The sequence below is a fragment of the Camarhynchus parvulus genome, chromosome 26 (assembly GCF_901933205.1).
Source record: "Camarhynchus parvulus chromosome 26, STF_HiC, whole genome shotgun sequence".
NCBI classification, from domain to species: Eukaryota; Metazoa; Chordata; class Aves; order Passeriformes; family Thraupidae; genus Camarhynchus; species Camarhynchus parvulus.
Genome location: NC_044596.1, coordinates 4943238 through 4957337, shown reverse-complemented (window position 1 = coordinate 4957337; position 14100 = coordinate 4943238). Strand labels below are relative to the sequence as shown.

The window sequence follows — 14100 nt, the reverse complement described above, 5'->3', positions numbered from 1 at the left end:
GGACAGGATGGGGGAGGAAAGGGGCTCTGGAAGGGAAAGTCTGGAGGGGAAAGGGGGTTCTGGAGGGGTCAGGCTGGAGAATGAAAGGGGTTCTGGTAAGGACAGGCTGGAGGAGAAATGGGGTTCTGGAGAGGATGGGATGGAGGAGAAAAGGGGATGGGATGGGATGGGATGGGATGGGATGGGATGGGATGGGATGGGATGGGATGGGATGGGATGGGATGGGATGGGATGGGATGGAGGAGAAAAGGGCTCTGGAAGGGAGAGTCTGGAGGATAAAAGGAGTTCTGGAGAGGATGGATCAGAGGAGAAAAGGGCTGTGGAAAGGACAGGCTGCAGGAGACCAGGGGTTCTGGTGGGCTGGACTGGAGCAGGGCCCTGGCAGTGGGGTGAGGTGGATCCCAGTGTCCAAAGCCATCACCCCAAATCCTGCAGCCCCCCCTGGCAGGGCCCTCCCAGCTGCTGGGGCACTGGAGCGTTTGGCATCTCCTGGAGAGGAGCACTGGGGAGTGCAAACCCACCGAGTATTAAGTGCTAATAATTCCCTCCTTTCATTTGCAGTTATCCACCTACATGTGAGAGGCTGGGATTTTGCTGACACTTTCTGGCTGGGAATTGAATGCTGCCTGAATCATCCAGCCAGGGCCGTTTGTTCATAAAAGTAAGGAATTGCTGTTTGAATCCTTTTATTGCTGCTAACGTGACACAGGCAGCCGTGATGGATTCGGGCTGGGGATGTGACACAAACGTGGCCCTGCTGGGAAGTGACACGAATGTGGGGACTCCTGAAGCCTCCTGGGTGGGAGGCAAACACTGCCTGGGTCTCCCTGGGCTGCTGGGGCTGTGCAAAGTCCCCCTGGCACTGTCAGGGGCAATCTTGGCTTCTCCCAAGCTCTAATTCCAGCAGTTTTTCCTTAAGGAGCAGCTTTTCCCCCCCATATCCCCCCAGAGAGGGATTTGGCCCCTCCAGTGCTGTGTGTGATGGCACAGAGGGAAGGGGGGAGTGTTTGAGGGTTTTAATCTTCTTGTTCCTTGTGGCTGGACAAGGAGATGTTTTTCCTTTGGCAGAGACAAACGAGCAGAGCCAGACCCTCTGGCATGGAGCTGCTCCTTCTGCACTGATGGGATAAAAATGTCCTGGGAGAAATCCAGGCAGTGCCATTCCAGCCTGGAGAGATCAGCCTGGGCAGGATGAGGGTTGTGGGGAACAGCACTGGGCCAGCACCCTGGTTTGTCCCTGTTCTTGGGGTTCTGTCTGTGCCCAGGGCTGTGGGGCAAAGACCAAGAACACCTCACTGAGATTTCCCCCTCATCCCTGGGGCTGCTCCAAATCAGGACGTTCTAAACTCCAAGCTGCTTTTCCCCGAGTGCTGCTTGCACAAATGAGAACTGATTCAAAATGAATTGAGCCAATTACTGCAGTTTTCCTAAACCAGCTGACAGCAGTGCTGGGATGAGGAGGAACAGTCCCAGCTGCAGGACGATGGGAGTCAGACACTGAAATGCCCTTTGGGCCTGAGATTCCAGCTGTCTCTGTTCCCTGGATGAGTCTGGCTGCTTTCCTCAGTTTGCATCTGAATTTAGGTGGCAGCAGTGCCAGGCCAGCAGCACTGCAGCAGCTGGTGGTGCCTGCTCTGAGTGGGTGATGCCAGGATGGTCCCTGCTGGTTGCAAATGCAGTGGCTGGATAAACCCATCTATTTATGGAAAAGTGGAAGGAAAGAACTCCTGGGTGATTTTTGAAGAGGAGCCTTTGATTGAGATGCTTCCTGTCAGGGAAGGGGTGGATCTCTTGGGCTGGGTGAGGTTTGGGTTTTTGGTTGTCTGGTGGCTGCTCTTCCCCTGCTCCCATGGTTTGAAGAAATCAGTTCTGAGCTTGCTTTGGGGCTTTGTAGGGAAGGAAGAAAGGCTCCTGGGATGGGCAGAGCGGCCATGAATCATCCAGCACAGCAGGAGTGGTGTGGGAGCTGCTCCAGGGCAATCCTGGCCAGGAGCCCCGAATTTGGGTGGGTGCAGAGACAGGAGGGTGCCTGAAGAGAGGGGCTGCATCCTTCCCCTCCCAGGCCTGGTGTTTTGGGGCAAAAATGCTTCCTATCCCTGCCTTCCCATGCCAGGCATGAGCCTGGGACTTCCTGCTGGTTTTGGTGGCTTTGGACCCAAAAAGGAGGAAAAACACCAGAGAGGGGAGGTGTGAGCTGAGCAGGGAGGGGAGGAGGGTGAGGTTCTGGCACTGGAATCGCTCTCCAGCCACTCCTGAGTGAATTCACTGACACAGGGAACAATTTTTCCCTGATTTTGCCAATTCTGTCACAACGCTGCCTGGAAGGGCCCCACAGGAAGGAGAACTTGAACTCCGCAAGGAGCTCTCAGCTGAAGCTTTATTTAAGGCTACATGGGGAAATCTTAAATCTTAAAGTACAAAAACCCCTGGCTGGGCAGCGAGGGCTGTGCCCTGTGCGTCTCTTTTTGCCTCTAAACACCTTTGGTGCTCCAGCTAATGGGGCTGCCACCTTGTGGGGCTGGTGTCACCCACAGATCCCCCTTCCCATGGCTTTTGGGACAGCTGCAGCCTTGTGTCTTGTGTTCCCCCAGCTGGCCACCAGCATCTTGTCCCCACAGCCCAAGAGAAAGGACAAGGACTGAGCATCTGTGTTTTTCTCTGTGCTGCTTCTGTTTATTTCTTAATTTTTTAAACCCCTACTCCTTGACTGCAGACGTCCTTGTGCTGACATGAGATTATTTATTTATAAAATATGTACAGGAAAGCGCTCGGGTCCCGGCCCCACCCTCCAAGGCTGGCTGTGCCTGTCCAGCCGGAGCAGATGGGGAATTTCTCTGCTTTGGAGTGGGCAACAGGAGGAGAAAGGAAAGAGCTGAGAGGGATAGAGATTTCAAAGGACATAAGCAAATATTTACAGGTTCCAAGACAAAAAAATGTATCTACAGTGCTGTCTTGGGGATAGAGGGAGCTGGGCTGGAGGCAGAGCCCGCTCGTGGCTCCGTTTGTTCAATTGATTTATAGAGGCTGCAGGAATCGATTCCTGCTGGGAATCCCGGCGGGAGCGTGGCTCCAGAGAGCCCCGGGCTCAGGCCATGGGGAGGGGCAGCCGGGGCCACCCCAGCCACGGGGTCCTGCTCCTGGGGCTTTGCCAGAATATTTAGATTTTTGCAAATGAGGCCTGGGTGCTCCTGTGATGCTCCTGGGAGCCCAGGGAAGGGCGATGCTGGTGGGGGGTGGGATTCAGGCAGGAAAATGTTCGGGGTCCCCACCAACCACTGCTGTTCAAACTCGATGGGGACAGGTAGGGAGAGTCCCCCAGAGGTGACATGCTCCTGGGAGCACTCTGGTAGAGCTCAGAGTGCCACATGTGGGTCCCCGTGGATGTGTGGGGTGGGGTCTGCACAGCTACGGCAGGACGGGCACAGCTAAATTCCCCTGCAGGGGAGGGGGCCGGGGCACGAGGGAATGGCTGGGGGGCGTCTGTCGGGGTCCCCGAGCTCGGCAGGTCACCCCAGTGCAAACTGTCCATGCTCTATGCAGGTGATACTTGGCTGGAGGAGACGGAGGAGACCTCGGTCTTGCTCTGGGATACGGTGGAGGAGGTGTCTTCATCCCCAAAGGGGTTCTTGCCGCAGCAGATTGTGGTGATCATGCAGTTACGGAACTGGGGAGGGGAGAGAAATGACAATGGTGGCACTGAGGGCCAGTGGGGATGTGCCACAGGACCAGGAGTCCCTGGATGGACTGAGATCCTTCTGGGAAGGAGCAATGTGCCCGTGGAGCCCCCAGATGTGGGTGTCTCACCTGTTTGTTCATGAGCACGTAGATGATGGGGTTGTAGAGGGAGGAGCTCTTGGAGAAGAAGGCAGGCACTGCCATCAGCGTGGCCGTGAAGTCGGCGCCCTTGTTGGTGAAGATCCAGAACGCCACCACGGCGTAGGGCGTCCAGGCCAGCATGAAGCCCAGCACCATCAGGATCACCATCCGTGTCACCTCCTTCTCCGCCTTCTGGGTCGTGGCCGATTCCTGCTGCTGGGCAGCTGCCTGTGCACACAGAGGGTGGTGAGGGGCAGCCCTGCACCCCTAACCCACGCCCCCTAATCCTGCCCCAGCCACCCCCGTGCCCCCTCAGTCCCCTCCGGCCGTTACCTCGCGGACTTTGCAAACGAGGCGCCCGTAGGAGAAGAAGATGATGACGACGGGGATGATGAAGTGGATGACGAACATGTAGAGCACGTAGGACTCGTTGTGGAAGTCGGGGTTGTGGGTGTAGTAGTCGGGCCCGCAGGAGCACTGCATCCCCTCTGGGATGTACCTGGCAGGGAGAAAGGTGGGAATCTGCTCCGGGACCCTCCCTGGGAGGCAACAGGGATGGAATTCCCTGAGGATGGGGGATACTGGATGGGTGGTACACGTGGTTTGGATGCACTCAGTGTCAGCTTGCTGTGACACTCCCTCCCACAGGAATCGGACATTCATTTCCCTCCTCCAAGGCCAAGCACTTCCCTGCCGGGAGCCACCTGCTCTCCCTGCAGGGCTGGAGGGATCCGGGAGCTGCTGGGGATCCTGGGGCTCACCTGGACCAGCCGAAGAGCGGCGGGGCGGCGCAGGAAATGGCCATGACCCAGGTGAAGGCGATGCCCATCATGGCATGGCTGGCGGAGAAGCGGAAGTTGCCCATGGGCTTGCAGATGACAATGTAGCGCTCGATGGCCAGGACGACCAGGGACCACAGGGCGACCTGGCCTGCAGGGAGGAGAGGGAGAGCCCACGGAGTGGTCAGAGCCCCTCTAGGCTCCAGCTTCCCTTGGTGCTTCCAGAGGAGAGCAGGGGGAGCTGGGGATCAGCGTGGGATAAGCAGCATCCTGCTGGAAACTGGGAATCCTCCCCCCATAACGCGCAGAAGCTCTGGGAGCCGAGGGGATGCTGGGGGCGAAGGGGTTTTAATAAATTAAGAATCAAGGGAGTGAACCCCACCTGGGCGTGGGGAAGCACAGTTCCTGGCAATGCTGCCAGATGCCTCCAAACCTGTTGATTCCTTTAAATTGCGCATTTCACGAGCCTTCTGCTGGCGCTGGATCGGGGGAGGCGCGGGGAGGGGGGGACTGTGTGGGTGGGAAACGTGCACATGTATTTATGAGGGATAATTAAACTTCAGGGGATTTGGGAGCGTTTAGTCGGTGCTGTAAGCCTGCTAATGCCCCCAGCTGTGATAAGCTGCTGATAACGACACCCTGTGCTGGGATTCGCTGGGGACCTGCTGCTCACACAGCCCGCTGCTTCCCAGCCAACTTCCTTCCCTGGGAACAGGAGCCTCCTCCTCCTCCTCTGAGAGGTACAAACATTGGAAAGGCAAAATAACGCTGCCCAAGGCTCACTGAGCAGGGATGGAGCAGACTTTGGGATCTTCAGACCCCAAAACCAAGCCTTTCCTTGCTCCTTGGATTGGATCAGGACACTCAGCTGTGCCTTTGGCAGAATATCTGTATTTTTAATATATTTGTATTTCCAGAGCAGCATCATTGTGGGAAATGGCACCGTTTAGGGGAAGGAAACAAAGTCCCTGTGGGGGCTCTGGGTCTCTCCAACAAGGACTGGTGGCTGTCAGATCCATCACGAGGTGTGGCGTGGGCAGGGCTGGCTGCGTGGCCTCTGGCTGCCAAGTGAATTCTCCCTGTTTTTCGGCAGGGCCAAGTGTTGACAGCACTCGTGTGTGTCCCTGAGAAATGCCTCAAGGAAAATCCCAAGGGCACCCAAATCTGGTGCAGCTGGGACAGAGCTGAGCCATCCTTGAGGAGCCTGGGAAGCACCCTGGATCCTCCTCACCTTCCTTTTGCCCCTGGATGAGCTCTGAGCCCTCTCCTCTCTCCACACCTCTAGCTTTTCCATGGGGTTCCCTTCCTGAGGGATTTCTCCTCCCCTTCTAAACCCTCCATTTCCCCAAAAAGGGAAGCCTTTGGGTTAAGGAATAATCATGCAATCATGAAGGTTGGGAAGGACCTCTAAGGTGATCAAGTCCAAGCCTGTTCTTGGTCCGAGCTGCTTGGCGTTGATTTAGAACACACTGTGGTCATCCCTGGCAGGTCTCGGGTAACCACCTTGTGACCAGCAGGGCCAGGTGACCCCAGGCTGGATCCTGCCAACAAGGATCCCTTCCCGGGCTTCCTTTCCCTGCCACCATGCCATGGAGGCTCCTTGCTATCAAGATCAAACACGCAGAAATCTCTTTTCCTCCCCCATTTTAAGCGCAGGGCAAGCCCCACACGAGGAGGAACAACGCTGCACATCCCAACAGTGCCATGAAGGGATGGAACCAGACTCCCAAAGCCCTGGAGAAGGAAACCCCAAGCCCCCATTCCCATCCCTTACCTCCCAGCGTGGCAAAGAATCCCTCCACGGCACAGCCAATGGGGCCGAACACGAAGTAGCCGTTCCAGGCAGTGTAGAAGGTGACGGTGAAACCAAAGCAGGCCATGCACAGGTCAGCCACCGCCAGGTTGACCAGGATGTAGTTGAGGGGCTGCCGGAGCTTCTTGTGCTTGAAGGTGACCAGGAGGGTGAGGAAGTTGATGGGGAAGCCGGTGGAGATGAGGAAGAAGATGTAGCAGCACACGAGGCGGTATTTCCAGGGCTCGGCCAGGTAGTACTGCGGGTACTCGAAGGGGCTCCGCACCACCCCGGTCTTGTTGGACATAGGCACGTAAAAATTGATCCCCTCCGTCCCGTTCATGCTGCCCTGCCTACGGGAGCTGCCCTGCCGGAGGGGTTTTCTGCAATGAACTGCGTTCCGACCCTGATTAATAAAAAAAGGGAAGCCCCACCCCCTTGAGAGGGTTCCCCTCCAACCCAAAAATGGATGAATTACGAGGAGCAGCAGAAGGTGAGGGGATGGAGGTGGTGCCCTGCCCTGCTGCGCCGGGGGCTGGCGGTGCCGCGCCCCGGGGTGGTTTTATACCCTCCAGCCTCCTCCAGGGAGGGGGGAGGCTGATGAGGGGCTCGGCTAACTTTGTATGACAAGGGCAACGGGATTGAGAGGGGTTGATGGTTTAAGCACCCTCTAAGCAGCCAGTTGGCCCCAAAACCTGCATTAAAGCGTATTAATTGCCATTAAGTGTTTAATGTTGTTTAAGGTGTTGGGGGCAGGAAGGGATGGGGTGGGGAGCGCTTGGGAAGAGGGGCAAAGGTGGGAGGAGCAGTGGGGAGTTTGGGAGGAGCCGATGTGAAAATGAGCTGTTTTGGGGTCCACAGTGTGTCACAGGTTTGGGGTGTCCCTGGGCGGCTGAAGGACCCTGTGAGACCACTCGGGGACTGGGGAGTGGCCAGCTCTGCCCCACTGACCTTGGGGAGGTCACTGGGGGAAGACTGGACTGAGCTTTGTGGGTCTGAGCTGTTGGCTGGGCTCTGTTTCAGGTGCCTGGCTCAGTGTGGGGACTGCTGGGGTCTGCATCCCAAATCCAGGCTCTGCTGACACAGCCAGGGACCTGGAGCTGGGCAAAGGTAGGAGGGGAAGCCACTTCCCATCCCAAAGGTAATGCAGTTGGTAATTTTTGGGTAAATGTAGCATTTTGGGGCAGAGCTCTTGGTTGTGTGACCCTGATCACACCCCTGGTTGTGCCATGGGGCAAAGGAGAGCAAAGATGTCCTGAACTCTTTGCAGAGAGACCAGCACAGCCTGGGAGAGCCAGAGCGATGGAAAGGAGCTTTTCCCAGGCTCCCAGCACGGAGTGTGGGATCCCCAGGGCCAGTGCCAATGCTCCATCTCATCCAAGTTCCTCTTCCCCATTTCTTCCTTCTGGGTCATGGGGGCTCCTTCTCCAGGGGACCTGCCTAAGGCGCCTTAGGGAAGCTCTTCCATTAATCCTGGGGATGTGGGGGGTTAAGGGAGCTGATCGGATAACGAGGTAAGCTGGGCCTCCTCCTCCTCAAGGCACAGCCCATGGAAAAAGTCACCATTGTGCCATGGGATGAATGAGGTCTCCTGCACGCCTGGAGCGCCTCCGAGCTGGAGCGGAAGGCTAAGGGGGTGTTGGGATGGATGGTGTCCTAATTCCTGATCCAGCGGGCGCAGAAGTAGGACGTGGTGCAGGGAAGTGGGTCAGGCCAGCCTCAGGTGCCCTGGGATGAGGGTTCCTCAAGGGATGGATGTGCCTCTTGGAATCATCGCACCGTGAAACCACCAGGCACCAAATTCCTGGTCCAGGTCTTCCTTGAGGGGGTGAGGGGAAAGTGGAGGAGTCCCATGGCCCTGCTTCTCACAGAGCTTTTCCTGGAGGAATTTCTTGCCTACTCTGGCCATAGTCAGGCTCCAGATGTACAAAAATTTGGCACATTTTTGCAGAATGAGGTGAATATCAAAGGAGATCCCAGAAATTCTAATCCACAAAACCAGCTGTGCATCCATCCCAATTCCAGTGTGCACCTCCCAGCTCCCATGGGAGAAAGCAACTCCTTCCAGCTCCAATATTTCACTGTGGTGGCCCACCTTCAAAAGAGAAAGCAAATCTTCAGCTCTAAGATTTCACTTCAAAAACACTTGGGCCTCGCTGCCAGTGCCAGCAGCATCCCAAAGTTCTGGTGCTTCTCCAAGGTTTTGCATGTGGACACAGGTACCTCATGGGAAAGTAAATTGTCATCGCCCATCCCATCCTGGCACCCCTTTGGAGTGTCCTGCCCTCTTCTAAAGTCAAGAGTGGTGCAAAGGAAGCTGTGGGGGGAACAGGGACACTGAGTCTGGGTGCTGGGGGAACACTCAGCTGCACTTTTTGGGAGAGGGACCTTTCCTGGCTCTGCAGATCCTCTCCACTCACCTGGCAGCTGAGTGTGGAGGAGATTTGGATTCATGGGTGGTTCTCAGACACCTTTCAAAGGGACAACTGGACTGAGAGGGTTTGAACTGACCTGGACCAGGCCCTTCTCATTTTTGGGAGCTGCCTGTGGAGCAGGTAAGCCTGAGCCACCTGTGCTTTGTAAGAGGGCTGTCCCCTCCCAGCTGTCCTCATGGATGTGTCCCCTGGGGTCAGTGCCCCGAGGCTGGTGGATTTAGAGCTCTGGGCAGGTCAGCACAGCCGGAGCAATGGCCAAGGCCTCGAGTAAACCCAGAGCAGGGAAATGACACCACTGAGAGTGGCTGGTCCCTCCAGGACGTGTCCTGAATGCAACCTCAGCTCCTGCTGCAGCCCTGTCACAGAGATGGCTTTAATTTGCTGTCTCGTAGCAGGGAAAGTTTATGAGCTGCTCTCTCTCCAGGAGAGCTCCCGCTTGTTTTCTGTGCTGACTCTACAACAGCAGCAAATTCCAGGCCCTGCCTAATGCGGGAGGAGAGCTTTGCTGCTCTGTGTTTGTCCTCAAGAAAAGGCTTTTCTTGCCCCTTGCAGGTTTTCCTGCTTTGAGCTGGGATTGTCTCTCGCTCATTGTTTGTTGGCGCGCGGCGTGACGGGGCCCTGAGCTGCTCTGGGCTTTCATGTCCTGTGTAAAGCAAGGGATGATAATTATAATCAAATAACCGGCTTGCACAGAGCCGACACGCCTGGTTCACAGGGATCAGAGACAGGCACAGCTCACACAGGGGAGGGGGGCTCCTGGAGCCCTTTGTGGTGCCCATCCCCAGCCCTGCCACAGGAGCCACTTGCCCAGGGACACCCAGGTGGCACCTGGCAGAGCAAGGTGGAGGGAAATGCAAGAGCACAACAAATCAGTCATGAAGGGAACATCTGTGCTGAGCTCCTGGTGCTGGGCTGACGCACAGCCCCGTGAACCCCGGCTGCGAGCACAGCTCTGCATGGCTGGGCTCACTCCTGCGCTGCTGGCTGCTTTTATAACCAGTGCTGCCCTGAATCTCCCTCCCGTGGGGGCTCATTCCTCCCCAGTGGGCAGGAAAAGAGGGAGGAATGTGCCTCTGGGTGCCCTGGGAAGACCCCATTTCCCGTATCACATAGCAGCCACCCCGGGCCATGGCGCTGAGCCGCTTAGGCCGGGCTTGGGAGCTCCCTCGCCAGGAAAGGGGTTAAGGCAAGATAAAGCCACAGCGTTATAGAGACCATATGGAGGGGAAGAAAACCCTTTATCCTGTAATTGGATTCGCTCTGCGCTCGAGGTGAGGCTGAGTGGAGCTGACAGGCCGTGATGGGCGAGGCGCTGCCAGCCGCCCATCCAAAGCAGGATGTGTGTGCACAAACTTGTAGATCAATCCATTAGAGTGGATCAAATAGATTTAAACGTGTGGCAGGGAGAAGGAGGACACTGATGTATTTACAATTGGGTTCTCTGGGCCGGCCCTCCCCCAGCAGGGATTACCTGGCGGCTCTGTGGTACCCAGGGCAGGGGCTGGGGGTGGACAGGGAGGTGACCTTGCTTTTGTCCCAAAAAATAAGAGTGCACAGCAGGTTGTCTTTTGTCTTTCATGCACAAAATTTTAGCAGGAGGGATCTCAGCTCCCATTTTCCATGCAGGTTCTCCATCTCCATCCTGCTCAGGCTCTCCCCTCAAGCCACAAAGCAGCTGGGATGTGGGGAGAGCTCCCCCACGGCAACCTCTTCTCCTGCTATTTGCACGCCCTGTCAGCTCCCAGCCTTCCCCTCCCGCTGCTGATCCAGGCAATGTCTCTCCAAGCGCCGCAGGATTCCCTTGGAGAGACAGGCACTCTTTGGGCCCTGTCATTTCCCTGCCAAGGAGCTGAGCAATCCCGGCTCAGCTGCGAACCCGCTCCGCTCCGCGTGGTGCTGTCAACACTTCTCCCTCGGTGACAACCTGGGGCTGTGGCAGAGTGGGCAGGTGTGCAAGTCATTCCCCCCGCCACGCAGCGAGGAGCAGCCGGCACAGCCGGCAGATCCCAACAGCTCCGGCAGATCCTGGCAAATCCATGCAGCTCCATCAGATCCCTGCAGCTCTGGCAGATCCCAGCAGCTCCAGCAGATCCCAGCAGCTCCAGCAGATCCCAACACCTCCAGGAGATCCCAGCACCTCCAGGAGATCCCAGCACCTTCAGGAGATCCCAGCAGCTCTGGCAGATCCCAGCAGATCCCGGCAGCTCCGGCAGCGCTCCCGAGGCTGCGCCTGGAGCAAGTCGTGCTCTGCCAGGGGTGATGGCAAAAATGCTGCTCTGATCTCTCAGCCTGGCAAACTGGAACCAGTCTGGATTTTGGTCTGGGCCTGGCAAACTGGAACCAGTCTGGATTTCGGTCTGGGCCTGGCAAACTGGAACCAGTCTGGATTTTGGTCTGGTTTCTGGGCTCTCTGAGGGAGTTACCAGAGATCTGTGTCCAGCTCTCCTCCTTTGCCTGACATGGGGCAGGTGCTTGACTGCAAAGTCAGAGAGGCAAAGGAAAGGATTGTCCCAAATTCCCGAGGTTTGCACAGCACCCCTCCCCACCCTGCAGTGTCTGCTTGAGGCTGGCTGAGCAGCCAGGAAAGGGGGTTCAGGCGCACAGAAATAATCCAGCTCTTTTATTTTTAATTTGTAAATCTCATTTGAAGTGGAATCCTGTTACTCCCGAGGGCCTTGTTGTGGCTGCTCATGGATTTCCACAGCGATGCTGTGAATGTGCTGCTTCGTTTTGTCATAACTGGGTCAATTTATTTTTTTTTTCTTACTAATACAAGCCCTTAGTTTTCTCAGTGGAAGTCTGGAGCCTGCTGTGACACGGGCAGCTGGGTTATAATCTTATGGGAATCAGCACGGAGGAAATTTGGGGGTTGCCTGCTTGTTTCCTCTTTCCAGCAGGGCTGTTCCCTGCTGCCTGGCTGGGCTGGCTCCTCGCTCCAACATCCCCAGGAACAGCCAAACTGGTGTCCCAGCTCCCAGCAGAGCCACATCCTGGCAGTGTTTGTCCCTCAGCCAGGTGCAGAGCCCCATTCCTGCCTCCTGCCCCATTGCACGGCCCCAACTCCTCTCGGTGGTGGCTGCGTGTCCTGCACCATGATTCATTCTTGCTGTCCCTGCTTTAAAGCCTTTTAGGGATTTGCTCCAGACCAAATGTGTCCATCCTCTCCCTGTGCCCTTCATCCTGTAATTGGATTCATTTCCTCCATCCAGCCCAGGCTGGGCTGCTCCCCATCCCTTTATGTAACAGCTCTGGCTCTGCTGTGCCACTCTGGGCTTGACCCACAGCCACTGACAGCAGCGCAGGGTTTGCTGCATGTTGAATCCCATACTGACCCTTTTTTTGGGCAATCTGCTCCCTTTTCCCTCTCCTGTGGGATGTGGGCTCTCTCCAGGCTCTGTGTGGCTCCATCCCAGCACAATCCCTCTCTGCAGCTCCTGCTCCAGGGAACAATAAACCAAACAGCCCCGTGCAGGGGAGCACAGGCAGGGTTGTCTGGAGAAATGATGCATTTTCCCACCCCTTTCATTAATATTTATTCTTCTTAATTCCCAATCTTTACTGTTTAGCCCTCTAAAGCCTTTGTGGTTGAGAGGCTTTCGCTGAGGTTGCTATTCTGCACCTAAGCAAAATATCCACGGATTAAACGGGCATTTTATCAAAAGTGAGCCCCGTGCTGGGATCAGGCCTGGCTGCACAGCCCCCGAGGCTCTGCAGATCTTTCTGCTGCTGTCACAATTCTCCATTCTGTTTTTCCCACATCCCAGCTGGGATGGATGTGCTGCTGTTCCTCTCCCAGTCTCTCCTGGGATTCCTCGCCCAGGAGCTCACTGACCTGCCACATGAGTCTCTTTTTCACCCTGAAGCCATCCAGCTCTGCCTCCTTGTTCCTCCCAGGATGAATCGGTGCCTTGAGAGCCAGAACCCCTCTCCTCTGTGGCAGATAAATGGCCACTGATTGCTGAGAGGTGCTGGGATGAACAGGGAGACTCCAGTGAGAGCACCAATAAATCCTGGGCGTCTGGCATCATCCGGTCTTGGGAAATCTGCTGGCAGCTGGCACTGCTGAGCACAACAATGCTGGACCCCTTCTGTCTCCCCTTTTCTTTCTTTCCATCCTTTTATTCTCCCCCCCATTTGTTTTCCCACTTTCCCTCTCTTTTTTTTCCCCTCCTCTTCTTCCCCACAAATGATTTCCCTGCCTCCTCTTTTCTTTCTTTCTTTGCCTCCTCTTCTTCCTTCTGCTTGTTTTCCCTGCTCTTCTTTCCTCCCTTTTCTTTGTTTCTTTCCCTCCTTTTCTCCTCCCCCTGCTTGTTTTCCCTGCCCTTCTTTCCCTCTCTTCCCCCCCTTTTCTTTTCCCCCAATTGTTTTCCCTGCCCTTCTTTCCCTCTCTTTTTCCCCTCCTTTTCTCCCCCCCAAATGTTTTTCCTGCCCTTCTTTCCCCTCCTCTTCTTTCTTTCCCTCCTTTCCTCCCCTCTAACTATTTTTCCTGCCCTTCTTTCCCTCCTCTTCTTTCTCTCCCTCCTTTTCTCCCCCTCCCAGTTGTTTTCCCTGCCCCTTTTCCCCTCAAAAGCCCCCCAAAACCATCTGGGGCTTCTTCTGGTGCCTTGGTGGTGCTGCTTGCAGGGCTCAACCTGATCCACTGGTGTTGGATATGGTAACAGGGCAGAGGATGGAGGGAATGAAGCAAGGAAAGGTCAGAGGGTCCCTGGAGTGTGGAAAAGCTGAATTCTGCCTCACCAAAGTGAATAAATATCCCCTGGGAGCAGGGCAGGGATCTCTTTGGCTGAAATCTGAGTGATTTCCCTGGCTCTGAGCTCTCCCATCACCTGCCTGGGGTCACAGCACCCCAAAAGGACAGGGGGGTGCCCAGGGATGTCACCCAGCCCCACGGGACAAACCAGTCACATCCCCTCCCTGGGTGTGAGGCTGCATTTTGTACCATTCCTAAAAATATTCCTGATCCCTCAAGTGAAAACCGGGCGGCTCGGATTTGAAAACCAAAATGGGAACAGCTGAGCTGCAGCCATCGTGTTTTCTCACCTCCTCTCCCTTCTCTCTTCACTCCTTCCACATCGGGGAGAGGGTGGCAAAGGAGTGACCAAAAATGTAGAGAAACCAGGCAATGAAACATTTTTCTCCTGTTTATTTCTTTCCTTATTTGAGAGAGGAGAAAGTTTTTATAAGCCCAGACATTTATTTTATTAGGAAAAAGAATTTTTGTTTTTTAATGCCAGTGAAAGAGGATTGTCATGGTTTTGGTCAGCGCCTGTCCCCTCCA

At 55.7% G+C, this 14100-nt stretch overlaps 1 protein-coding gene across 1 annotated transcript; it reads right to left on the bottom strand.

The window, feature by feature from the left end:
• Nucleotides 1–3510: 3510 nt before the first annotated feature.
• On the bottom strand, nucleotides 3511–6803 carry LOC115913535 (green-sensitive opsin). Its single transcript, XM_030965597.1, has 5 exons — nucleotides 6370–6803; nucleotides 4578–4746; nucleotides 4150–4315; nucleotides 3805–4044; nucleotides 3511–3664 (listed from the first exon to the last, which is right to left on the bottom strand). Exons 1-5 carry the CDS (start codon nucleotides 6728–6730, stop codon nucleotides 3533–3535), a joined length of 1068 nt encoding a protein of 355 aa, XP_030821457.1. The 5' UTR covers nucleotides 6731–6803; the 3' UTR covers nucleotides 3511–3532.
• Nucleotides 6804–14100: the final 7297 nt, after the last annotated feature.